The 24833-nt window shown below is 48.4% G+C and overlaps 1 protein-coding gene across 2 annotated transcripts in view; it reads right to left on the bottom strand.

Annotated features, from left to right (window-relative positions):
• GRHL3 (grainyhead like transcription factor 3) overlaps nucleotides 1–17831 on the bottom strand; it is a gene marked incomplete at both ends in the record, with an annotated part of 31012 nt that extends 13181 nt beyond the window's left edge. Inside the window, 8 exons of one of the 2 annotated variants that reach the window (XM_080655626.1) lie at nucleotides 833–927; nucleotides 2272–2383; nucleotides 2604–2757; nucleotides 3208–3281; nucleotides 3500–3845; nucleotides 4626–4687; nucleotides 7201–7387; nucleotides 17803–17831. In XM_080655626.1, the coding sequence (XP_080511752.1) occupies nucleotides 833–927; nucleotides 2272–2383; nucleotides 2604–2757; nucleotides 3208–3281; nucleotides 3500–3845; nucleotides 4626–4687; nucleotides 7201–7387; nucleotides 17803–17816 (1044 nt within the window). Of the gene's footprint in view, nucleotides 1–832; nucleotides 928–2271; nucleotides 2384–2603; nucleotides 2758–3207; nucleotides 3282–3499; nucleotides 3846–4625; nucleotides 4688–7200; nucleotides 7388–16361; nucleotides 16397–17802 lie in introns of those variants that run through there. The other variant, XM_080655625.1, reaches the window with a different exon arrangement.
• Between the last annotated feature and the right edge of the window lie 7002 nt (nucleotides 17832–24833).

The raw sequence follows: 24833 nt of genomic DNA, 5'->3' as shown, positions 1-24833 counted from the left end.
CCAGCAATGTCCGTGCCTTGAACTGAACCCAACCCTGCTCTTGTGGGCTGAGCCTGGGCCAGGGAGGGGAAGGGACAGAGGCAAGGTCACCCAGCCCCTGGCTCTCAGACTAGTGGCCTTTCCACCATGCCAGCTCTCCCAACAGAAAACCAAGACACAGAGGCCCAGCAGCACTCAAGCCTGGCCTTAAGCATTAAATAGCTTAATTGCTGGTACAAAAAAAATCACCAGAGGCTCCATTTCTCAGGCCTCCCTGGTGGGTTTGGCACTGTGCCCGTCTCAGACATGCATGATCTGGTGGAATCTTCGCACAGCCCCAGAAGGCAGATTACGGTTTCCTTCCTATGGCTCAAGAAAGGCACCTGGGATTTCAGCCCTCATCCACCGGACTCCAGAGCATTTCTCCCACAGCACTACACAGGCCTGCCAGTCAGGACACCTGGCGTGGCAGCAGCTTGTGACCTTGCACAAGGCTCAGCTTTCCTATCTGGTGAATGGGTGGACTGGATTAATAACCACAGCCCCCGCTTATGTGCCAGGCTGTGCTCTACCTTTTACTCATCTCACGTGATCCTCACGTCAGCCGAACGGCAGGTGCTATGATTACATCCCAATTTTAAAGCTACAACACTGGTCTAAGCTCACAGGGCTGGGATGCAGGCCCAGCCTTTCTGGCTTCAGAGCCTGTGCTTCTCCACCGCTCTCTATCCTGCCTCCTCCACTGATGCCCTCATAGGAGCAGCTGCCACAGTCCTAGGTGCAGGCAAGCCCTGTCCCCAGAATGGGGACTTCGGGTGGCCTGGCCCTGACCTGGCCATGCTCCAGCACTGACCTTGGCCTCCTCGTTGACATTCCACACGAAGGACAGTGCATTATAGGCCACCTCCTCAATGTGCTGCACGGTGTTGAAGTTCTCTTTGCAGTCAGCTGAAACCACAGGAAACCAGAAGAAGAGTCAGGAGGGAAGGGGTTTGGGGACACCATGGGAAGGAGGCATTGAGGAGCTGGGCCCCATTCTTGGCAAGGACTTGCATCCTCTCCCCCAAGAACCATGTTTCAGTGCAGAGAGGAAACTGGTAATTTTGCTTTGGGTTACAGATGGGGAAACTGAGGTCCAGCCTGGGTAGCAGATTTGCCCAAACCCTGGAGGGAATCCTTAACTTTGCCAACGAGGCCAAGGCCTTCATTATTTTGGGGTAAAGATTATACTTTCTTTGAGATTATGATTCAGGAGATCTCTCAGGTAAAGCAGTAATAACAGCAGTAGTAATAGTGGTAATAATAGCAGTGGTACCAGTCCTACTAATACTGAACTATTGAACTAATAGTGAACAAATGGTAGCATCATTTAGGAAAACGTACAATATGGCAAGGCCTTAGTTAATCCTCACAAACAATGACACTATGAATATTCAGCTTTCACATGAGGAAAATGAAGCTCAGAGAAGTTTAGTCACTTGCCCAGGGAAACACAGTAATAAAAGGCAGAGCAAGGAGTAGAGCTCAGCTTTGTCTGGCTCCTGAGCCCAGGCTCCTAACCACTCTGCTCTCTAGCCTCTCAGGAAGTCACTGAATCGTCCCTGTTGTCTCATGTTCCCCAGTGTGCTGTGTTCCAGGCAGAAACAGCACTGTGGGCTGGCAGGGCAGCCAGCCTTGTTCCATTTGACAGTTGAAGAAATGAAGCCTGGAAGCAGATATAACACAGGCCACACACCAGGAAGAGAGTGATGGAGCCAGAACCTGGAGACCCGAGCATGGCCTGTGTCTCCCACCGTCTTAGGGCCTGGGACAGGGACAAGGTGGCACAGACACAGGGCCTGCCTCCTGCCCCCTACCTTCTGGCAAAGCCTGCATCCCAGCTCCCAAAGCAGAACTGGCCAGCTGGGCCTGGAGCCTTCCAAATCACCAGCAGCCTACACTGTTATCTTATGCATTAGTCCTCTAAGGCCCCTGATGGAGACAAGCCACCCGCATGCCAGGGGCCCATTTATCTGACACAGCTGGAATCCCCAAGGCCCTGTTTATCCCAAAGCAACACAGAAAAGAGGCCGCTGCTTCCAGACAACAGATGCAAATCCCTGCAAACTCCACAGATTTTGACTTGGGAGGGGGTGTGGGGCAGGCAGGCAGCTGGGGTTGCAACTAAGTCCTTCAGAGGTCAGAGTGGGCTGGGGAAAAGGGACACAGCAAGAAAGGCCTGATTAGGTGTGTGTATGTGTGTGTGAGAGAGAGTAAGAGACAGACTGGCAGAGGGCTTGGGACGGCTCTCACCCACGTCGATGACCCGCTGCTTGGCTGTGGGTTGCCGGGAATGCCAGTGCTTCCAGAACCGCAGCTGCTCTACCGGGACCTTCTCGTTGTCAAAGACAACCATCACCACACTCTGCAAGCACAGTGGTCGCTGTGATCCAGCCGTGGGAAAGGCCCCCGCCGTGTGGGTCTGTTCCCTGAGCCTGGCTCCAGTGGCCCTGTCCTTTGGCCTTCGTCTCCCCCACTCCATGGCAATGGGTAGTTACCCAGCAGCACCCTTACCCTGGGCCCCTGGCAGGCAGGGCTGACCTGACCATCCCACCCCTTCCCACACTGCTTCAGGGCCAACGCACCTTGACTTTGTTGGAGGACAAGGCAAGGCCTTTGCCACCTGCGGGGGTCCGCAGGGTGATGGGGTAGAACTGGCCCTTGTTGAGGTAGGCCATGGGCGACTCGCCGGACTTGATGTGGATGGCTTTGGGGGAGCCCAGGGTGTACTCAAAGTCACTGTGAGGAGGAGGGAGACGACAGTGAGACGGGGCTCCCAGGCAGAAGTACTCCTGAGGGCAGTGGGAGGAAGCCTGAGCTTTGCTGCAGACTTGCTGCATGACCTTTGGTGAATCAGTCTACTTCCCTGGGCCTCAGTCTCCACAATTTTTGGGATCCTATGTAATGGCTTTGTTGAGCCCCAGCCCTGCTGAATAATAAATAGTGGAATCCAGAGACACCTCTGAGGAGTGACAAAGCCACAGGGTACACAAGGAGCAACCGAGCCCTGGTTTTCTGACAGGGCGCTGAGACCTGAGCCCAGGAAAGGGATGCAGAAATCATTCTCTTTATGTCTTTTCTTTCATTTGAATGTCATTTTCGTTCACCGCTCACAGGGCAGTGTGAGGCTCTGTCTGCAGCGCCGTGCCCACTGAGCAGGTGACCAAGGGTTCACAGGGACTGAATTACCTCTTGGGGCTAGGGTAGTCCTCTGGACATGGAGGTTCCGGGGACGTTTTCAGGATATCTGGGAAGAGCAGCGACTGCAGAGAAACACAGTGAAAGGGAATAAGTTAGTAGGTTTGGGCTGCTGGGCCTCAGCCTAGGCTGCTGTGTGTAGCTGTGCAGGTGTGCAGGGCACAGCCTGGACAACAGGTCATGGCAAACCCTAGAGCTCTGACCTCCTCACTGTCTTCTCTCCTTCTGCACCTGCATGCATATTTCCGGAGAGACTGTGAGGGGTACGGGGATGGGCCCTCACCTCCTGCGGGTCATCCTTGAAGGTACTGTCTGGCTGCCAGCGCTGTGTGGGTGGCACCCCATGGATGCTGTCAAACAAGGAGTTGAGGGAGCCATTATCATACACATCACTGGTGGGCAGCAGGTAGCTGTCCACAGAACCAGCTTCCAGCTTGCTGGGGCCTGCGGGGAGGGCAGCTGCCTTGCCCGGGGAGGGCATGGCCACTTCCAAGCTCATCAGGTTATTCTTCTTGAGCACATCTGGGTACTCTGGGGTTCCAGACACGTTCTCTGTCAGGAACTTCATGAGGTGCGTGGGACTTTCAAGGGGGGTGAGGTCCATCTCATAGTCCATGCCATGGTAGTACCTGGGGAGAGAGAGGGGGGCTGAGTGTGCCTCTTCTCTCCGAGGCGTGGGATTGGACAGTGATCCTTACATTGGCACACTGACCTTCTTTAATCCACTTAATGTTTAGGCCCTCGCATGAAACAAGACATGGAGTAGGCCAATGTGTCCCAGGGAGGAGCAGGGAGGAGGGGCTCAACACTGGGACCAAGTGCAGGCTCAGGGTTGCTTTATCCATTACAGTATTTGGTAACTTAAAAGCTGAGCGAGCGTTCATTTATTTCTTGGCCAGAGTTAAACGTCCCCACTTTAAAACAGCTGCTCCTGTCATCCCACGGGTGTGTGCGGGAGTGAGCATCTATGAGTGCAGTTCATTGATGTTGAGGATAAGGTCTGGAGGGATAGACCACAAACTTTCAGGGAGGCAGAGGAGTGGGGCTATAGGAATCTTTTACTTTGTACTTTTTACATTTCAATAGAGGTTAAATATTTTACAGCAAGTAGGTGTTACTTTTATAACCAGAAAAACTAACAACATTTTTTAAAGCTCATTTTGAGAAAAGTCCCCATGCACCAAAACCCACTGTTCCTAGCAGGGGAGGGACCCTGTGCCAGCCCCCAGTGCCTCAGCAGCTTGGATTTTCTGGAAGACAGAGAGGAACCCCAGTTTCCCAGCAGAGGACCTGTATGCTGGCAGGAAAGAAAACCTGGAGAGAGGCGTGCAGGGTGCTTCCAGCACCAGACATGGAGGTGGAGGTGGGAAGGGTGGAGAGGCAGAGGTGGTGGTGTGGGTGAGCCTCACCTCTTTCCTTGGTCGTTCCGGCCTCCGGTGGTGGAGGACAGTATCCGCTTCTCCTTGGGACCCTGAGAGGAGAGGAAGGAAGGAAGGATTTATGCCTGGCTCCTGGGTAAGATCCAGCTATTAGGAGCCTCAACCCGCTCCTGCGCACTTGGCCAGGCAGGGGAGCAACCTTGGTCACTGGGAGAACACTGCCAGGGCTTTGAGTTGACAGGAGCTCTAACCATCATTTAGTCTGAACCCAAGTTAGAGAGTGGGAGAAATAGCCCAAGATTACCAATTAGAAAACTCGGAATGTTGGAGTCAGGTAGGCTTGGCTTAAGTCCTAGTTTTACCATTTTAAAGCGCTTTGTGCTTTGGATAAATGATGGCACCTTTCTGAGACTCAGTTTCTTCATATGTCAAATGGGGAATGATATCACCTACATGGACTCCAAATCCAGATTTCTTGGGTTCGATTCCTAGATCTGCCACATCCTGACTGTATGACCTTGGGAAAGTCCCTTAACCTCTCTGTAACTCACTGTCCTTTGAAAAACAGGGATAATAACAGTAATACCAACCTCGGAGATTGATGTGAGTGCTTAGAACAGCACCTAGCACACGGAGAGTACTACATAAATGTTACCTTTCACGATTATAATTATAATATCGTTGTATCTTAGAGCATCCAGGTCACTTCTCCCTAAGGCTAATAAAGCAGCCAGGTCTCCATCCCAGTCTAGTTACTCCGACACCTGGACTCTTAATCACACCCCGTGGAGAGTATGAGGGAAGGCACCTGGCACAGTGCCTGGCAATCAGTAAGAAACGGTAAGTGGACCACATGGCTCAAAGCCACGTTGCCAGTTTGTGGCAGAAGTAGATCTCAAATTCCCAACTTGGTGCTCTTCCCACACTATTAGACTATCCACAGGGCTGCTCCGAATCCAGCGTGCTCTGGGATGGGGGAAGGTAATGTCTCACAGGACATTCTATTTCAATATACCACTCCACGTGTCCCTTCAGAGCCTGTCCCCACCATTCTGGCCCTGGGCATGGCCTATTAACCAGGGGAGGTGGGGCTGGATTTTATTTTATGGTTTAACCTTAAGCTGTAAATACCAGGCTGGTGTTTAAATCCAGACCTAGAATTTTGGCTTCTATCATGTCCCCAAGGTGCGGCGGCCAATTCAAATTTCTTTTCCTTCAGCCTGGGCTAAAGGCTGTCAGGATGCTATTGGTCTGCTGGGGAGAAGGTGAGGTAGGGTAACCACTCCCCTCCAGGATGAGAACCAAAGCCAGAGAGATCATTTGGAGCATTCTCATACCTGGGGCCATTTCTCCCCTTGACATCTAACTTTACAATTGGCCTTCCTTCTTGTGGCAGGGTAGATAAAATACTGCTTGGGCCAGTGGCTTTGAGGACTTATTTATAAGATGGCTTTAAATCTTCTAATTCAGAGCCAGTTATCTCAACAATTAGCTTTTGTGCCTCCCATCCTCAAATTTGGGCAAGTCTTGTAGAGCAATCGCCCAGCCCAGGAATAGCCAGAAAGTTCGCTGTCATGTGACAATTCAGACAACTGTGTAGGGGCTGCCTGAGTTTAAAAAGATTCTGTGGCCTTATGTACCCTCAGTGAGAATGCAGACTGTAATCCTCCAGCAATGTCTGGAACAGGCGGTGGACTGGGGGTGGGGGTGATGTCATATGTTTTATATATTTGTGATGGCTAACTGGTTCGAGCCCACTTATCAGAATTGGGAGGGCCTAATTCCTGTTCTCAGTAACTGACAGTTTCCCAGAGTCCAGGCCAAGGCCCTGGAAACTGTTAGAGAATAATAAAAGACAGTCTGTCAGAAGGCATGACAATGCATACAATGGCAGGGGTATGAAGGACGGTAAGACAGGAGAGAGGGAGGTGATATAGCAGGATGGCTTCCAAGAGAAGGTGGGTCTGGGGAAGGGCCCTGAAACAAGAGAATGGGTTCAAGAGCACAAGGCATGTTCTAGGTGGTGGGGTTCAAATAGGCAGGTGAGACTGACAGGGCAACTGGGATGACCTAAGGGACAGGGGCAGAAAGAAGAGGCAGGTTGGGGGGTGTTGCTGTGATGGAGTATGGCTGAGGCCTTGAACCATTCAATCAATATGTATTGAATACTGTGTGGCAGGCAGTATGGAGCACTGGGGATTCAGTAATGATCACAACATAGTTCCTGACCTCCAAGAGCTCAGTCTGATGGGGGAGATGAAGAAATAAATACACAAATAGCAAGTTTCTAAAGCCAGAGTCAAGGATGATGACAGTAGTTGCTAAAGGTGCCCAGAGAAGGCTCAGAAAGGGAGACCCAAGAAAGACTCCCCCCATTTCAATGAATGAATGAGGAGACATCGAAGCTGAGACCCAAAGCAGAGAGGAGGGTTTAGCCAGGGGGAAGGGGAGGGTGCCAGAAAGAGGGAATAGCATGTACAAAGGCTGACAGGTGAGAAAGAACATGGTGATGGGCTGCGAGTGGTCATAGGTTGTTGAGCCATGAGGCCTGAGAGTGGAGCTGCACATTCAGTCAGAGCAAGGCATGTCCAGGTGGCTAACATACCATGTAGTAATCATAGAGGAAGCTCAGGGCTGCAACGCTGTCGTCATCCCCGTTGACTCTCATCATGGCCTTTGTGGCGGCCGTCAAGGGGTTTTCCAGGTAGGTCTTCCAGGCCTCGTCTTCATTAGTGTAGGGGAACTTCTGGAAGTTGACTGGGTCGTTCTTTAGCAGCCGCACAGACCTGAAACTGGAAGGCAAGTCAGGAGGGTCAAATGAAGGCTGTCCCAGAAGATGGTCCATGAGGGTCAGCCTTAGGCATTTAAAGAACAGTAATCAGCCTTGAAAATTTGAAACTCCTTTTTCTACCACCTTAGGCCGTTTGGCGGCAGGAGAATGAACTCTAGAGCTAGATGCTTTGGGTCAATACCAACTGTTTCCATGCAGAAGCTGTAGACCTGGGGCCTCAGTTCCCTCATCTACAACATGAAGTCCATAACTCCAAACTTGCAAGCCTTCAGAGAGGATTCAATAAATGCTTCCATAGTAGATATTTATTTAAGGAGAATCAGTGTAACAAAGATGGGAACTAACAATGTCAAGCTGCAAAGAATAACATTTCCAGATAACTCAGCAAGAGTTCTTCTAAAGAAATTCTCTTCAAAACCATAGGTACAGAAGACAGAAGATCATTCCTCGTCATGGAGAGAAACAGAGAATCAGAGCGAGGAGGCCCATAGGAGGAGTGTGGTCTTGGGAAATGGCATTTCAGACCAACATGTATTGTAGATTGTCCAAGGAGATGCTCAGATGCCAGGAACTGGAGTGGAATACTGCTTGGCACACCGAGGCAAGCAGAGCCTGGGCACTGTGCTAAGAACTTGGACAAATTCAAGGCATGTGGCCCAAGAGTCAAGCCACATGGGCTGGAAGGAAAGAGATCAGAAAAGGCTCTTTAAAGCAGGCAGACATTTTAGTTGGGACACCCAGCACTGGGATTATATCGCTCAGAAATGTAGGGGGAGGGAAATAGGGATAGACAGAATAATAATGATGATGATAAAAATAATACATAATCTTTTTTGAGCATTGGCCATGTTTTAGGCACTGAGCTAAACACTTTCCATGGTTCTTCTCATTTAGTTCCCACAACAACCCTGTAAAGCAGGTACTATGATGATTCTTATTTTATAGGTGAGGAAACAGAAGCTCAGAGAAGTTAAGGGAGTTCCCCAAGCTCCTGGCTCAGAGGGGAGTCAGCTTGAGCAGGATGCTGCTGTAATACAGAATAGTGGTCTTGAACTTTAGCTACATCATAATGACCTAGAAGGCTTGTTAAAACACAGATTTCTACACCCTAGCTGGTTTGGCTCAGTGGATAGGTCGGCAGAAGGGTCTCAGGTTCAATTCCAGTCAAGGGCACGTACACGTACCTCAGTTGCAGGCTCGATCCCTGGCCATGGTCAAGTCATGTGCAGGAGGCAACCAATCAATGTGTCTCTCATCAGTGTTTCTTTCTGTATCTCCCCATCCCTTCCACTCCCTCTAAAAAAACAGCCAATGGAAAAATACCCTTGGGTGAAGAATAACAACAAAAAAACCACCCACAGATTTCTGGGTCCCACACAAGAGTTTCTGATTCAGTAGGTCTGGGTGGCTGAGAATTTGCTTTTCTAACAAAGTCCCTGAAAGCTGATGCTGGTAGTCTGGGAGCCATACTTTGAGAATCACTGATATGGAACATGCTCTTATTTGTGAGCAAAGGCATAGAGGTGGGCAAGTTCTCTTGTGTTTGTTTTAGAGAGAAGAGTATGTACAGGACATTGGCGGGAAGATGGGGACAGCCAGGCCAGGAAAAAGAGCCCCAGAGATGAAGTAGTCCCCAGTGCCCCCCTTTCTGGGTGAGCCTGATAGACTCACTCATGGGAACAATATCAGCCGCTATTTACTGAATATATATGAACGATCTCCACTCATTAACGCTGTTCCTTACAAGAACACTACAAGGTAAGGACCATTTGCTTCATTTTATAGATGAAGAAACCAGAGACTTGGAAAGGATAAGGAAATGCCCAAGATCACTCTGCTAGTCCAGTGGTCGGCAAACTCATTAGTCAACAGAGCCAAATATCAACAGTACAATGATTGAAATTTCTTTTGAGAGCCAAATTTTTTAAACTTAAACTTCTTCTAATACCACTTCTTCAAAATAGACTCGCCCAGGCCATGGTATTTTGTGGAAGAGCCACACTCAAGGGGCCAAAGAGCCGCATGTGGCTTGCGAGCCGCAGTTTGCCGACCACTGTGCTAGTCCATGACATGACCTGGATTTAATCCTAGGCTTGTCTAGTACCAAAGCCACATACTGTCCACTAAGCCACACTGCTTTACCGTAATGCAAGAGGGCAATCTTACCACATCAGGAAACCACTTTAGTGGTGGAATTTCAGGCGCTGTGGTGGAGGGTAGGTGGGCAAATCCTGTCACAGGAAGTGCCTTCCTGCTGCCCTGCAGCTCAGGCCTACATTCTTAGACACAGAGTGGGAGCAGCAGTCAGGCCACACCCAGGCCGGCCGTGGGCAGCAGCTCTCTCACAGGTTTCATCCAGGGCACAGTGTCTCCTATCCCACTGGGCCCCAGGGTGTGGGGCCTTGGGCTTTGAGAGGCAGGGAGGGAGAGGGAGCTGTCACACAAAAAAGAGAAATGACAGAAACCTTCCTGCTCCAGGGGTGCGGAGAGGGAGGCACACCCCGAGTTTCTGCTGCTATAAATCAAGGGCCTCAAGAGGGGGAGTTGAGAAGAGGCCCCTCCTAGCTGCCTCCTGGGCCTGGGGTTAGAGGAACTTATAGGGCAAGCCCAGATGGCTGCCACCTCCTCTCCCAGCCCCAAGCTAAAGGGAACTCCCAAATCAAAGGGCCATGGGAGAAACGGGGAAAGGCCTTATAGAGCCCACCCTCTTGGTCAATTGGGACCCCCAGTGTTGTTCCTTGTGTGTAAAATGAGTCTAATAAAAGCACCTACTATGTAGAATTAAGAGGATTGAGTGCATTGCCATGTGAAAAATGCTCAGAACTTTTTCTGGCACTTAACAAGTGCTTAATACATTTGAGCCATTATCATGCTCTGGGCTCAGCTTGGAGCCAGACATCAAGGTGTTGCAAAGAGGTACAAGACTTGGCCACTCTGTAAGTCAGTGGCAGAGCTGGGCCTAGAGCCCCAATTTGTTGACTCTGGTGGAATGATCTGATAGCTTTGATGAGCTATCAGTTATCTTATCCTATTTAAAAATTAAATTTTAGAAGTCACATCAGAAACAAAAGAACAGACAATGTTTGTTGGTCACCTGGGAGGTTTTTCTGGCCTACAAGGGTCACCAATCCACCCAGTAGATTCCTTGATACACAGCAGCTGCCCTGCCTTAAGCATTTACCATATACAGAGTGTGCCAACTGTTTTTCTGTGCATCTCTTCTACTCTGCAAAATAGTCCTGAGAGATAGCTATTTGGGAAATAAAGACCCAAACAGGTGATATTACCTGCTCAAGGTCACTCAGCTAGTAAGTGGTGGAAGCTAACTTGAACCTGAACCTCTTGGACTTCAAGATGCAGCTCTTAATCCCAAACTAGTCACCTTTCTGATGCCTTTCCCATCGTGGAAATTCCCCTCCTCTGGAATATACCGAAACAATGCTCTACTGCAAGACAAAAAGGGATTTCCCACCCATAGAAAGCTGGAGGGACTAAGTGAGAAAGTGAGGTGACTGGAAGAGTTTCTGGCCAGGAGCCAGGAGCTGTAGTGTCCGGGTCCCAATGCCTGCTCATGCTACCAATCAACTGTATGTTCCAAGACTAATCCCTGGCTTCTAGGAAGTTCTGGCTATGGATAAGGTTAACATTACTTATGTGCCAAATCCTGAAGTCTAATATCCTATTCTCTTAAAGGTTGGAATTAAGGGTTGAGGGCCCAGTGGGTAAGAGCCATGAAAAGGGTTCCAAGAAGGAGTGAGCACTACTCATGGGTGACAGAGCCAGAACAAAGAGGGGAAACCAGGTGACTCTCATCCTATGTGGTCATCTTCCTCAGAGTCTCCCCAAACTCTCTGTTGGTGTCCCTGTCCAAGGCAGAACTCCTCAACTATCAGAAGGTAAACTGGAGGTGGGGTGGAGGGGATAGGGAGAGAACTTGGCCCTGGGCAACCTTCTTGACATCAGATCTCCGCCAGTGTACAGCATAGAAGAACCCGTAGCACCATGGAAGGAAGTGACACTAGAGCCCATAGCCTGACAGACCCATCTGTTAAATGGGTCTATTGGATGCCTTCTGTGTGCCAGTCAGGGACTCTTCTAGGCACTGGGAATCAGCCAAGAACAAGACAGATAAGGCTCTGCTCCCACGAAACTGACAGTCTAATTGGGAAGACAGTCCATAACAAGTAGGTAAATAAGTTAATTTTAGCCAGTGATAAGTGCTGTGAAGAAAATTAGAACACAGTCAGTGATGGAGTCACCAGGGCTGGCTACTTTAGAGTGGGGCTAATCTCATGGGTTGTTAGGAGAATTAAATGCATTAACATCAGAAATGTGTTTAGCCTAGAGCCTGCCAGAGAATAATCGCTCAGTAAATAATAGCTATGTCACCACCATCATCATCATGACCATCATCATTTCAGAACCCCCAAATGAGAGTAAAGGGGAGACTCCGCCTGAGGTTCTTAAATTAACATCTTCCTCAAGCCTCCTGTGAACCAGGTTCTGTGTGAAAAACAAAAGAGACATGTAATAACCCCTTGCCTTGACTTTCACATTCATTATCTTGTGGAGCCTCTCAACATGCATGATGTGTTATTATCTCTATTTTATAGACCAGGAAATATAGACAACAGGTGACCTGTTCCAGAGGACTGGCCAATGAGTTACAAAGCCAAGCCTCCTGAGATCTGGCCTGGGAACTGACTCAACACTAGACACCTTTCCATCAAACCACTAGTTTCCAAGAAGGGATGTAAAGAGAGGGGGAAAATACAAAATTCTGGGAGGCATCTATTTATCTAACCATCCATCCCTCTAACAAAAATTCATCAAGTTACTACTATGTTCCAGGTCTTGCCCTAAGCAAGACAATAAGGTCATCCCTGCTTTTGAAGAGGTTGCCATTTTAGTGGCAGCAAGACAGACATGACCACAAAAACAAACAAACAGCTAAAATCAGATAGGTGAAGAAAGCTATGAAGGAAAAGAAGCAGGGGCATGTCTGACTCCTTGAACTCTGGGGAGTGACTGGATGTTGGTTGAGAAAAAGGCTAGAGGGGAAGAGTGAGCATGGAGGTGATTGGGGAGGACTTTAGACCTCCCAGAGGAGAGGAAAGGCAAGATCAAAGGCATAAGCCTGGGACAGCTCCCAGAGCTTCTTCCCCTATTATGTGTCAGGTGTGAGCCAGGTCCTTTGCATATGTTTCCTTGTTTCAAGGAAGGCCAGCCCACGGAGGAGGAAACTCAAGTCTGAGATTTGATAATCCCTCACATTTGCATAGTGTGTTATATTTTTCAACATGTTTCTCATACATTTGTCATCACCTCTGATCCTGCAACACCCCTATAAGATAAGGAGGGAAGGTATGACGATCCCCATTTGATAGCAGGAAAAACTGAGCCACCCAGAGGCCACTGGCTTGTCTAAGGCCACCAGCTGGTATCTCATGGCATCAAGCATAGAGCAGAAGTCTCTGGCTTCCAGCATCAAGAACCTTCACAAGGCCATTTCCTCAGAGTGTCCCTGGTCTGGCTTCTCTTCTGAGAGGGGGTTGGATACAAAATCAAGAGAGTGGAGCTTGGGTATATATCCCTGATAGGCCTCACTTCCCAAGGCCTCCTAGCCCTTGCTTGTGAGAATGTGCAAACTGCACAAGTAGGGGCTCTGATGTGGATGGGACATCTCCCCGGAAGTTCACTCTGGACCCACAGCATGGGCGGGGTGAGGTACTGGCTACGCCATGCCCAGTCAGATTCTGAGCCTCCAACTCCAAAATGCATCATTCTAGGAACCAGAGGGAGCCTGCAGTGGTAAAGTGGGGCTTCATCCCAACAAGTCCCTTTGGATTCTAAATTCCCACTGCTTTCTGGCTGAGCCACTTAAAACTCCCAGTTCGGCTAAGTGTGAATGTATCTCAGCCACTAGTTGAAGCCTTTTGGCGTTTTTTCCCCTTTGTTAGAATCCTAGCAATTTAAGGTGCAAAGAGACTTTAGAAATCTCATTCCAGAGAGAAGGTGTGACTAGCCTAAGGATATAACAGGATTGGGACTCAAGTCTCCTAGCTTCCCATCCATTACTTAGCTCAGTCACTGCCCTATCTCAAAGGCATCTCAGTGATTCAGAGATGGAAAAATAAGGACTCTTACTCAATTTTTCAGAAGGGGGAAGGAAACTCATTACCAAGGGGGTGGCCTCAAGCCCCACCCAAGGAGGTCCTGGCATAGGACAAATCCAGCAAGTTGGACCCCACCGCCCTCCAACCTGAGGAGGAAGAGTTCCTTGGGCCACCTGAGCTGGGTGTTGACACCCAGATACACACAATGACTTGCCAAACCTTGTTGTGAGCCACCCAGTCTCATCAGCAGTGATCAATCACCCTCACTAATTACCCACAGGGAGGCCTTGGCACAACTGCTCACGGAGGAATCATTTTTCAGTCAACCCCATGCAAGGTGTTCCCTGAGCATGACAGGAGTGCTCCAGGGTTCTCATGCTTGCCGGTGGCCCATCTGGTTTCTGGATGCACAGGTTGTGAAATGTGCCTTGTCACATGCTGGGGGCTCATGTGGGGGGCTTCAATGAGGAAATGGCAGAGCATAAGGCATGGCTCTGCAGTGATTCTAGTTTCAGTGAGATAGTATCAATTCATGTTATGGGGTGGGCCCCAGAGCTACACAGACCTGGGTTCCAGCTCTGCTACTTACTAGCTCTGTCACTTTGTGCAATTTGACCTCTCTGTGCCTTGGGGTTTTTTTGAACCTGTAAAATGGGGGGAGATGAGAGTAATAAACTCATAGAATTATTATGATAGCTACTGTTCATTGAGGGCTTACCAAGGGCCAGGTGCTGACACAACAATTTCTAGTCATTGTTTTATTTAATCTTGACAACAACTCTGTGAGGTGTCACTGTTGGAAAATGCAATGAGATAATGCAGGTAAAGTAATCAGCATAGTGCCAGCACATAGTAATGTGAACTATTATTATTATTACTAATACTTGGTGGGGCAGCCCCCAGCATACTGCATGGCAACCCACAGCCTCACTTTCTCCCACCTATGAATGGGATCATCTCTTCCTGGTGGTAGAAGAAGACCGGATGCTTGGAGATTCCCTGATAAGAGGGACAAACACTGCCAGCTTCATCATCTGGATCAAGGTGGGCAAGTTGAGGGCGGTCAGGCTCCAGCCAACGCTTTCAGATGCACGTAGATTAATTATATGCCATTTTCTAATTATACCAGAAGCTCACTTTCCCTTTGAAAAATTCTTCTTTCTGTGGGAATTTTTCTTTTGCTCTATTCTCCTCTTGGTTTCCTGTCTAATTTTCCTTTTTTTTTTTTTTTTGCTTTTGTTCAATAAAGTTGTGAAAGAAGTTAAAATCTACCTCTAAACCCAGGGTGCCACATCTTTTCATTCATTCACTCACTGATTCATTCCACAAACATTCACTGTAACAGGCCCTGTGCTGGGTACTGGGACACAAATGTAAATACCACAGTCTCTGCCCTCAAAAGTTCCCAGTTCTTACTGACCTCCTAGCAAGGTCCAGTGAAAAGACACCAAATATTGGTGAGATAATTTCCCTTCAGAACCTTCACTAGATCATTTGCTCTGACCCTTTTAGGAGGCAAAAGGAACAGAGAGAGGGAGGCAGCCAGCCAAGGTTATTTGTTCCATTTTACAAATCAGAAAGCTGAGTTCCAGAAAGGAGAGGGAAGAGAAGGGGAGGGTAAGGAACAAAGTTATTTAATAGGGTCAGGCCCTGTGCCTTTCATTCTCATACATGCCCATGGGAGGTGGATGTTATTACTGTCATTTTATAAATGCAGAAACTGACACTTCCAGAGGTTAAGGAGCTCATCCAAATGTCACCCAGTCTATAAGTGGCAGAGCTGGGCTCAAACACTAGCCAAGTTCTCAGCCTGCTGACTCAGCAACTACACTGCAGGTCAGCGGTGGATCTGGGAATATCCCGCCTCCCAATTCTCTGCCAGGTCTTCATCTAGGCGGCTAGGCCAGTGGTTCTTAAACTTGAACATGCATCAGAATCACCCGGAGGGCCTGTTAAAACACACATTGCTGAGTCCTACCCCGGCTGCCCCCCACCCAGGTTCTGATTCAGTTGGTCTAGGGTGGGGCTGATAATTTGCATGTCTAACAAGTTCCCAGGGAATGATGATGATGATGATGATGATCATGGTCCAGGAACCACACTTTAAGAATACTGTTTTTAGGTAAACCAACAGTTTTCTCTTTTAAAAGTTAGTTCCTCTCCTCCCCCTTCCCATTTCAAAAGTAACATAGGTTTGTAAAACACAATGTGTAAAAAGAATTGGAAGTAGATACGAGAATTCACCTGTATTCCTCCACTCAGAGATAATCACTGTTAACTGTGGCACACCTCCTTATTTCAATTCATCTGTTACAAGCAGGGTGGCATATTGGTGTGCAGCATCCTTATGGCCCCTGGATTAAGATCCCAGCTGTTCCGTGAAATCCTGGGCAAGCTTGAGGCAAGCCTAAATCCCCTTCTTTGCAAAAGTGCATTTATACTCCCCACCCCTCAATGGATTATTGGGAGAGTTAAAGGAAAGAATGTATTTATCAAGCCCTGGACACTGTGTCTGCTGTGGATTCCACGCTCAATAAATGGATGACTGTTATTTTTGTTTTCACCAAGGTAGAGCTCCGACTATGCTAACTGTGCTTCAGCCCTGCGGCCCTTCCTCCCCCTCCTTTTCCTCTGTGTGGATCCCGGAGACCCTTTTGGCTCCAGGCACCCGACGGGGGCCCTCACTGGGAGTGGCAGAAGCCTCAGGCGTGTTTCCCCGAGCCCCATGCCCGGGGTCGCCAGCGCCGTTAGGGTTGTCTCAGCCTCTCCGCCCAGTCCGCCTGTTTTACAGCCCGGGCTTAATGAGGGCTTTTAACTTTTCATTCACCACCAGCGTAACTCCGACTTTTAATAACACACCTTGTGCACGACAAAAATTTGCTCCTGGCAATCATGGTTTCGACCACAAAACCACAGCGGGGAGGCGTTCCTGGTTAACTCTTTCAGCGCTCCAGGCAGTCTGGAGACAGTGCTCCTGGAAATCAGATGGAGTCTCGCCGAGGAGGCCCGCCCGCGGCCGCTGACTGGGAGGTTCTGGTCCCCTCCCCACGCTGGGTCGCGGCTCTCCAAGGCTTTGGGGAAGGAGAAGATTCCAGTCGCGGTGGGGGCCCGGGCTGTGGACCCGGCGAGGTTGTAGAGGGGAATTCGGGTGGGCCTCGCTCACTTCCCTCTCATTCGATGGACCTACTATGTGCTCATCACTTCCTCTCATAACTCTCATTTCCTCGAGGGGCAAGATGAAATAGCACAAGTGTGCCTGGCACACAGTATGCCCTCGGCACCACTACACACAGAACTCCAAGGACCCGGGAGGGCCCCACGGCACCCAGGCTAAGGCCCAGGCTATGGCTGCCAGGTCCGTAGCCCTTGGGGAGCCCCGACGGCGGCCAGTGCGCAGGCGCCCGCTGCAAGGGGAAGACTTCAGGCAGCGACTTCCGGTACTCCCAACGCCCCAAGATCCCTTGCGACCCGCTCTAGCCCCCGGGCGGCCAAAGGCCATGGGCTGGAGGCAGTTTGCGGGCTGGAGGCAGTGCTTGCGCTGGCGGAGGGCTGGAGGCTGGCCAACGCTCCCCAGCGGGCTGGGCCCGGCCACATGAAAGTCCCCTGCGCTCCACCCGCCAGCTGCCTGCAGCTGAGTTCTCACTGCACCGCCCTGGCCTCCATGCTCCTCAAGACCCGGCCTTGGCTGTGGGCCTTCCACCAGAGGCCTAGTCATCAGGCTCGCGTTTATGGCGCTCCTACTCTGGACCGAGTGGCCCACGCACGGAGCCCATTGTCCCCCTGCCAGGTAGGTGTGTACAGTCCCTACTGGACAGAGGTGGAAACTGAGGATCAGTAAGGAGGAAGAAATTCACCAGGATCCTGCAGTTGGTAAGTGACAGAATTTAGAGTCATATGCAAATCCTGCTTTCTATCCGGGCTCAGGATGGACTCCAGGACCAGTCTTTCACTCTGCACTTTTTAGGGGAAAGAGGCAGCAAGAACGTGACCAAATCAGCACCAGCAGCGGCCACTCAAAACCTGCAAACCAAGCACTTGATGCCCTGAACCCTCCCCCCCGCCCCCCCCCCACACACACCGTAAGGGCAGCTGAGCCTCCAGGCACTGAGGCTCTGTCATTGTAATCTTAAATGGTGGCTTCAGAGTCGGTCTGCAATTACTCTGCAGGCACAGGTCCCCTCACCCCACCCCAAGTGGAGAAGCCTCAACTGTCAGCGGATCTGACTTCAAACTCAAACCATTAAGGAGGAGAAAAACAGGAAACCTTTCTGTTGGAGCAACCCAGCTTCAGGACACTTACCCCCTAAGGAGCATCAATGAATAGATTCTGTCTGCAGAATCTAAATCCCAGATGTGGGCAGGAAGGCACCTCTGCAGTTTTAAGCCCCGTATCTAAGTGCACTAGAGACACATCACAATTATTTTTTTTCAAAGTGTGGAAAAATAGGAAGCAAGAGGTTTAGAAATGTTCATTGATAGGGTATTTGTATATGAGGTACCAAGAGTATTATTAGCTTGCTCTTTACCAGGTTTTAAACTGATCACTTTTTAAAAGTTGTTGGATTCTCCCAACAATTCCCTGAGGTGGTTACCACTATGGCCAAAATTGACAGGTGAGAGAACTGAGAGTGAGAAGTGATTTGCCCCAAGTCACACATCTAAGTAGTAGCAGAGCTGGGATTTGAACCCAGATATTGGTTCCAGTGCCCCTGCTCTAATTCCAGTTGTCAACACATTGTCAACTCCAGGGAATTCATTCAAGAGAAATCTGATGCCAAGTGATTGTAGTATGAACGTAGTTGGCTAACCTAAGAGCTAGCTGGTATCACAGAACACTCTACAGTCAGGACCCACCAACTGCTCTGCCCTCAGGTCTTCACGTTTTAAAAACAATCTATTGAGGAGTAGCTAGGAAAAAAGATTGTTCAAACCTTGTCTCTGCCCACTCATCTCTGAGGGTGGCAGGAAGAGGTGTGTTTTAGAAGCCTGGCTTCTGAAAGCTCCCTTAAGCCAAGCTAAAAAGCAGCTCAGAATCCCAGCCTCATCCCACCTTCTCTGAGGTCCAGACACCAAGCAGGGTGTGCAGGTGACGGTCAGCATCAGCCAGTGGGGATTCTAAATCCCAGATGTGGGTAGGAAGGCACCAGAATCATGCCAGTTAATAGAGATGACTTCACTGAAAACCACATCGCAGCTACCTCAGCCTTAGAACTGCCTCAGAATAAAATTAACTACACTTTATCGAATGCATCTTCAGACCTTGGCTCTTTGCTAAGCATTTTACAGCCTCTATCACACTTAACTCTCTTAAGAATCCAACAAAGCATTATTGTACCCATTTTTTTCAGATGAGGAAAATGAAGCTCAGATAAGTTAAATGACTTATCCAAGATCACACAGCCCCTGAGGAGCAGACCCTGGATTTGAACATAGGTCAAGCAGACTATAGAGTGGGTATGTTTAACCATCACACTGTTACCTTCCCACTTGAGACTGTCCCAACCCAACAAACAAGTCCCTGTGGAGAAATCCAGCTCTCTGCCTAAGACAGCTCTTAGAACCTCCTCAGAGAAGTTTCTTTTGGCAAGAAGATAGAAAGCCTAGGAGGAATTGGGGCTATCTCTGATTTCCAAGGCCCCTTCAGAGTATCCGAAAGTGGTGCTGAAAGCCGTCAGTTTCAGTCCTGTGTTTCCCTACCTGGTTCGAAACTGCTCAGCAGAGAGAGAGAAAGAAAGAGAAAAAAAAACAACACAAAACTATTTTCCCAGGGAAACACTCAGCTCTCACTCGAGACGGTGCTTGCCTCTACACGCCAAAGTGAGATCCTCAGCCCATTCATTTACCCTTACAAATTGCTCTGTGAATCCTGGCGCCGGCGGCCTCCCTGCTCTTTCCCCTTCTGGAAATCCCATCCAGCCTCCACGCTCAGAGAGCGCCAGGCATCCACCGATGTTTACTCACTCAAGTTCATTCGACATCTTCCTGCTCCCAGGCTCCAACGACAGGCACCGGCACCCGAGACTCCGCTGACTGCTCTTGACTCTATTTCTTGCCTGACACAGACATTCCCTGTCCAGGGAAGTGTTTGATTTATGTTGAGGTTGGAGTGTCGGGATTTTGCTGACAGGTAGGTTCCTGGCAGCGCTGGTGCTGATTGGCTACAGGTACAGGTGCCGGGCGACAGCAGGTATACCTCAACAGGTGCAGCTGTTAACTCTTGGCCTGCCGAGTTGGGGGCGGAGCCATGGGGGCCGGCCGGGTGGAGCTGGCCAATTCCTTCCTTGGTGAGGGGGTGGGGAGTGGAGATGAGGGAGGAGAGAGGGAGGGGAAAAATGTTGGAAAGAAGATAGCTAGAGGAAAAGTACAGTGACAAACAGATACTTGGCTGAAGGAAATTCCAGTTCCTGTTTCTAGTTTTGTATTCTAGATACCCAGGAACATCTCCCCCAAATTCTTTTGCCCCCTTCTCTCCCCAGCATCATACTTCACAACCACTGGGGAATTCTCAAAGGAGAGAGATCTTCTACCTGGTGGGTCTCTGTGTAAACTCTCCCTCCCCCACCCCCCAGATTATCGTCACCTTTATAAGTGAGGAAATGGAGGCCAAAGGGGTGAAGTGACTTGCCCCAGGGCACAGGCTAGTGAGTTGTCAGAGCCCAGATCTGCACCAGGCACCTTACTCCAAGTCTGGCTGTTCCTTTGAGCTTCACGCAGCGGCCTCCATTTAACAGACATTCATTGAGCACCTGTTGTGTACCATGCCCTACTCTGGGTCTGGGGAGACATAGGCTAAAAAGACAGGATGAGTGCTCCGGAGTTTACAATCTGGGGTGTGTATATGTGTGGGTGGCATGGGGTGGGGGAGTAGGGTGGGTGGCAACCTTTTATTTGCTGTGATACAGATCTGAATGAGATGTAAGCAAACCACATACCTTTGGCCAGCACAGAAGGGATGGAAAAGTTGAAGTCAGCCACCTCCAAAGCCTTAGCAAGCTGGTCATTTCACAAATTCTAATAAGTGCTGTATTCCGCATTGGAAACAGGAGAAATCAGACTCCTGTTAGACTAAGTAACTGTGGAATAATCACTGTGAGCTGTCTCTGTAAAGAACAAGGTTGGTAAACCCAGAAGATCCACAAACACAAACAGGAGAATGCTAGAGCTTTTTTCAGAGCTTACACCAGGATTAATATGAAATTAAATTTAAGCCAAAGATCTTGGCATCTTTTTTCCCCTTTTCTCTCCTTCTGTCTCCCTCCCACCCACCCCCACCCCCCGCCTTCTCTTTTGGCAAATTGTTTCTTTGCTTTGCGTTCCCGAGAGCTTCACCTTGGCCCACTCCTTTCTCTCGGAGAAAGGCGAGGTTTCAGTTACTCCTGCCAATTTGATGGAGGTGTTCAGGGTAAAGTCAGAATCCAAAGGAGCCCTCTGGGGTGGGGTCAGGCCTCTGGAGAGGGGGTCCTAGGTTCAAAAACTGTCAGAGGTGGGTTCCTCACTGGAGGCTGTGTTGGGGGCAGCCTTCAGGGAACTGACAAATATAGTAAATAGTAATTATAATTGCTAATAAAGCCACCTCCTCAGAGCAGGCCTCTCCACCCACCCTGATTACCGTAGACATTTAGTCACCATGTCTCTTCACTTTATTTTGGTTCTCTGCAAAGCCCGCAGGACTTTTTGATCGTTTTCTAAGTGTTTATTGTCTATTTTCTCTTCTGGAATGTGCACTCCATAAGAGCAAGGACCTTGTCTGTTTTGTTCACTGTTGAATCTCCAGTGCCTACTACATTGTCTGGTATACAGTAGATGCTCAATATACCATATTGTGCTAAGCCTCATCTGTTGTCTCATTTAATCCTTACGACAACCCTTTGAGATAGGCACTTTTATTATCCTTGTTGTAGAAATGAGGAAAATGAAGTACTAAGTGATTAAATAAGTTACTCGAGATGAGCCTGGAGATGGCAGAGCTAGAGTTGGGATGTGATCCGAGAGCAAAGCCTGGGTGTCCAACTGCTTCCTAGAGGTTATTGGTGGTAGGAGGGCCCTTAACTGCAGAGCTCACTGCAGCTCAAAGGATGGCACACTTGTCTGTTTACCTGTCTGCCCACCTGGAAGGCTGTGGAGTTTCTGTCAGCGTGTTGCAATTCACAGGTAAAGGGCTCTGGGGGTGACTCATACTGGCTGGGCTCAGGTGGAGACTGGGATTCAGGTGGCGTGTCTGTGCTCGCTGGGCTTTTTAAAATGGGTCCTCTCCCTCTACCTCTGGATCTCGCCTCTTTAATCGCCTGCACCCATCTGCAGAGATCAGCAGAGGCCCAAATCACGGAGCAGAGGCTTTCTGTGTCTCCACATACGGGAATGCTCCAGAAGGCGTCCTGGACAGGATGGAGGGACTAGTGGTCTAGGATAGGGCTGGGCTGGGTTGGCATCTCCTCTCCTTCTTGGATCGGCCCAGTTCTTGGATTCTTGGCTAAAGAGATTGAAAACAGAGGCGAGCCAATCGCATGTGACATAATAATTATATTCACAATAATAACAGTAAATAGTGATGGCTCTCGTTGTTTTGTGTTTGCATGTTATAAGCACTGTGCTGAAAAGTTACCATGTTATCTGATTGTATTGCCCCAAAACTGACAGACCTGGGTTTAAATCCCAGCTCAACTGCTATGTGATACTAGGCAGATACATCTTTTTGAGCCTCAGTTTTCTTACCTGTAAAAATGGATATAAAAATAGTATCCCCTCATAGGATTATTGTGGAGATTAAATGAGATAATGTATGAGTTGCACTGCGCAGTACCTAACACAAAGCACTTAATAATTTTTAGGAAAGTTTTTTCTTCTCATTTAATTCTCATTTAAACCTAATAAGGAAGCTGATACCTCTTTTACAGATGAAGAAACAGGTACTCGAGGGATTAAGTGATTTGTTAAAAGTAAAAAACTAATAAGTGAAAGAGTTGAGACTTGAACCCACATCTTTCTGCCTCCATTCTTTAGGACTAGCCTATGTTAGGGATTGTCCTGTGGTCAAGTTCCACCTGACCACTGGCTCCTTACTAGTTGTGTGACTGGGTAAATCTCTTCTCTCTGAGCCTCCGTTTCCCTCTATATAATATAGGACAAGATTAGTGATTCGCCATAAGGGCAGACTGCATATTAAATCACCTAGGTTTTCTTTTCTAGATTACTTCTGGAAAAGAAATGTTCTTCCTCCAGACTTTATGATCTGCTCCCCTGAAGGAGGGCACAGCCCTTCATCCCTTCCTGTCTGTTCCAGGACTATGACTGCCCATGCGCCACTGTTTGAAAAGCGTGTGATCCTCCTGCCATATTGGGAGGAGTAAAGGTTAGGACCACTAAGGTACGTGTTAAGAGTTTACAATCTGTGAAGGTTGTGCACCACAGTCACAGGCCATTTATAAGACGGGATTTGCATTATTGGATGTGATGGCCGTGCTAACAGCCCTTCCTTTTCTAACACTTTAAGACTTTATAGTTATCTAAGATGTGATGAAAGGCCATTCACCTATATGAAATGATTAAAAGGAGAAATGGCCCAGCTGGCATGGCTCAGTGGTTGAGCATTGACCTATGAACCAGGAGGTCACAGTTCGATCCCGGTCAGGGCACATGACTGGGTTGGCATGCAGGAGGCAGCCGATCAATGATTCGCTCTCATCATTGATATTTCTGTCTCTCTCTCCCTCTCCCTTCCTCTCTCTGAAACCAATAAAAACATATTAAATAAATAAATAAAAATATTAAATAAATAAATAAAAGGACAAATGCCCAAATGTCAATGGTGCTTCTCTGTGGGTACCAAAGTAATAGAATGTAAATGTTTTCCTATCCCCCTCCCCCACCAAGTTGTCTACATTAATCTTGCATTGCTTTTATCATTAGAAATTCTATACAAAACCCCAGTTTAAATGTCATTAAACCAAAATAAATGTTCATTGACTAAATGGTCATTGTGTCCCTATTTTTCCTGGAACTAAAGTGCAGATAAGATAGTAAAAATTCAGAAACCTGGCTCAGAGCTTCCCTATGAAGCACATAAAAGGAGAATGGAGGCCGCCCACCCTGCAGACTCTAAGCAGTGAGTTCAGGAATCAGACCTGATCTTGGCTTAATTAAAATTACCATTTATTGAGCACTTACTCTATGATACTTGCTTCAGATACTTCATCTCATTCCTCCCTGTAAAATAGGGTCACATTATCCACCCAGGAGACAGACTTGACTCCTGGAGTATTGGCCAAGTTACTAAAAGGTGTAAACTCTGGAGTTGACTTCACTTCCTTGGTACCTGAGATCCTCCTTTGTGAAATGATTGTTATGAGGATTAAAGGAGATAAGACAATGTCCTTAGTATGTGGAAAGCACAGTTCTAGGGGCTTTCTGAATAGATCATGGAATTCTCTTGCATCTTATGAAGTTGTCATTATCTTCATTTTATAGAAGAGAAACAGACTCAGAGAGGTGAGGTAACTGGTCACTTGGCTATGTACTTAGTGACAGAGATAGAATCAAACCGAGGTATGCCTTACCACAAAGCCATGACAGTAGTCCTTTAAGTCTCCTGAATTCCTTTTTGGAACAAAACCTAGGATGGATGGGTGGGTAGGAGGAAAGAGAGAAGAAGAACGGAAAGAAGAAAAGTAGATAGGTTGTTGATAGGTTTTATAAGGTAGGAAGGATTTGTAAGCTCTGGACTGCAGACACTACACAAGGAAAAATAAATTTCACGTGGCACTTGTCCCAGGTCTCAATGTAATAAATGCTCAATAAACGTATGTTGAATAAATGAAAAATGGAGGAATGCATATAATTTACACAAGATAATTGACATTCTAGGCAAATCAGCTGTTCTAACCCCACCCCCCCAGAGAAGACCTCCTACTAGTAGTTTGAATTCCTACTCTCCCTCTAATTAGTATATACATTTGGCCCAGTGACACAGTTCTGTAAGTTTCAATATGCTTCCCATCATCCCTCAGTGGGTTGGCCTGAGGACTAAATTAAATAAGACCTCAATGGAAAGCCCATGGCAAGTAGTAGGAACCCAATAAAACACAGCTGGTGTTATAGGTGGGCGCCTCGCCTAGGGGTCCTCAGCCATCACCTGTTTCCAGCCTCAATCCCCAGCACTCAGCACTGGCTCTCCCCTAAAAAACAGCCCCTTCCATGTGCAAAGCTCTTTTCAGTTTACAAAGTGTTTTCCTATGCTTTATCTCCTCTGATAAAGCACGGGCGGGAGCAGGTATTATTGGCCCCATTTGATAGATAAGCAGGTTTAGAGAAAGCACCCCTACTTAAGCAAAGGAG

Source organism: Plecotus auritus (genome assembly GCF_963455305.1).
Source record: "Plecotus auritus genome assembly, chromosome: 2".
NCBI classification, from domain to species: domain Eukaryota; kingdom Metazoa; phylum Chordata; class Mammalia; order Chiroptera; family Vespertilionidae; genus Plecotus; species Plecotus auritus.
This window is presented reverse-complemented; position numbering and strand designations above follow the sequence as displayed.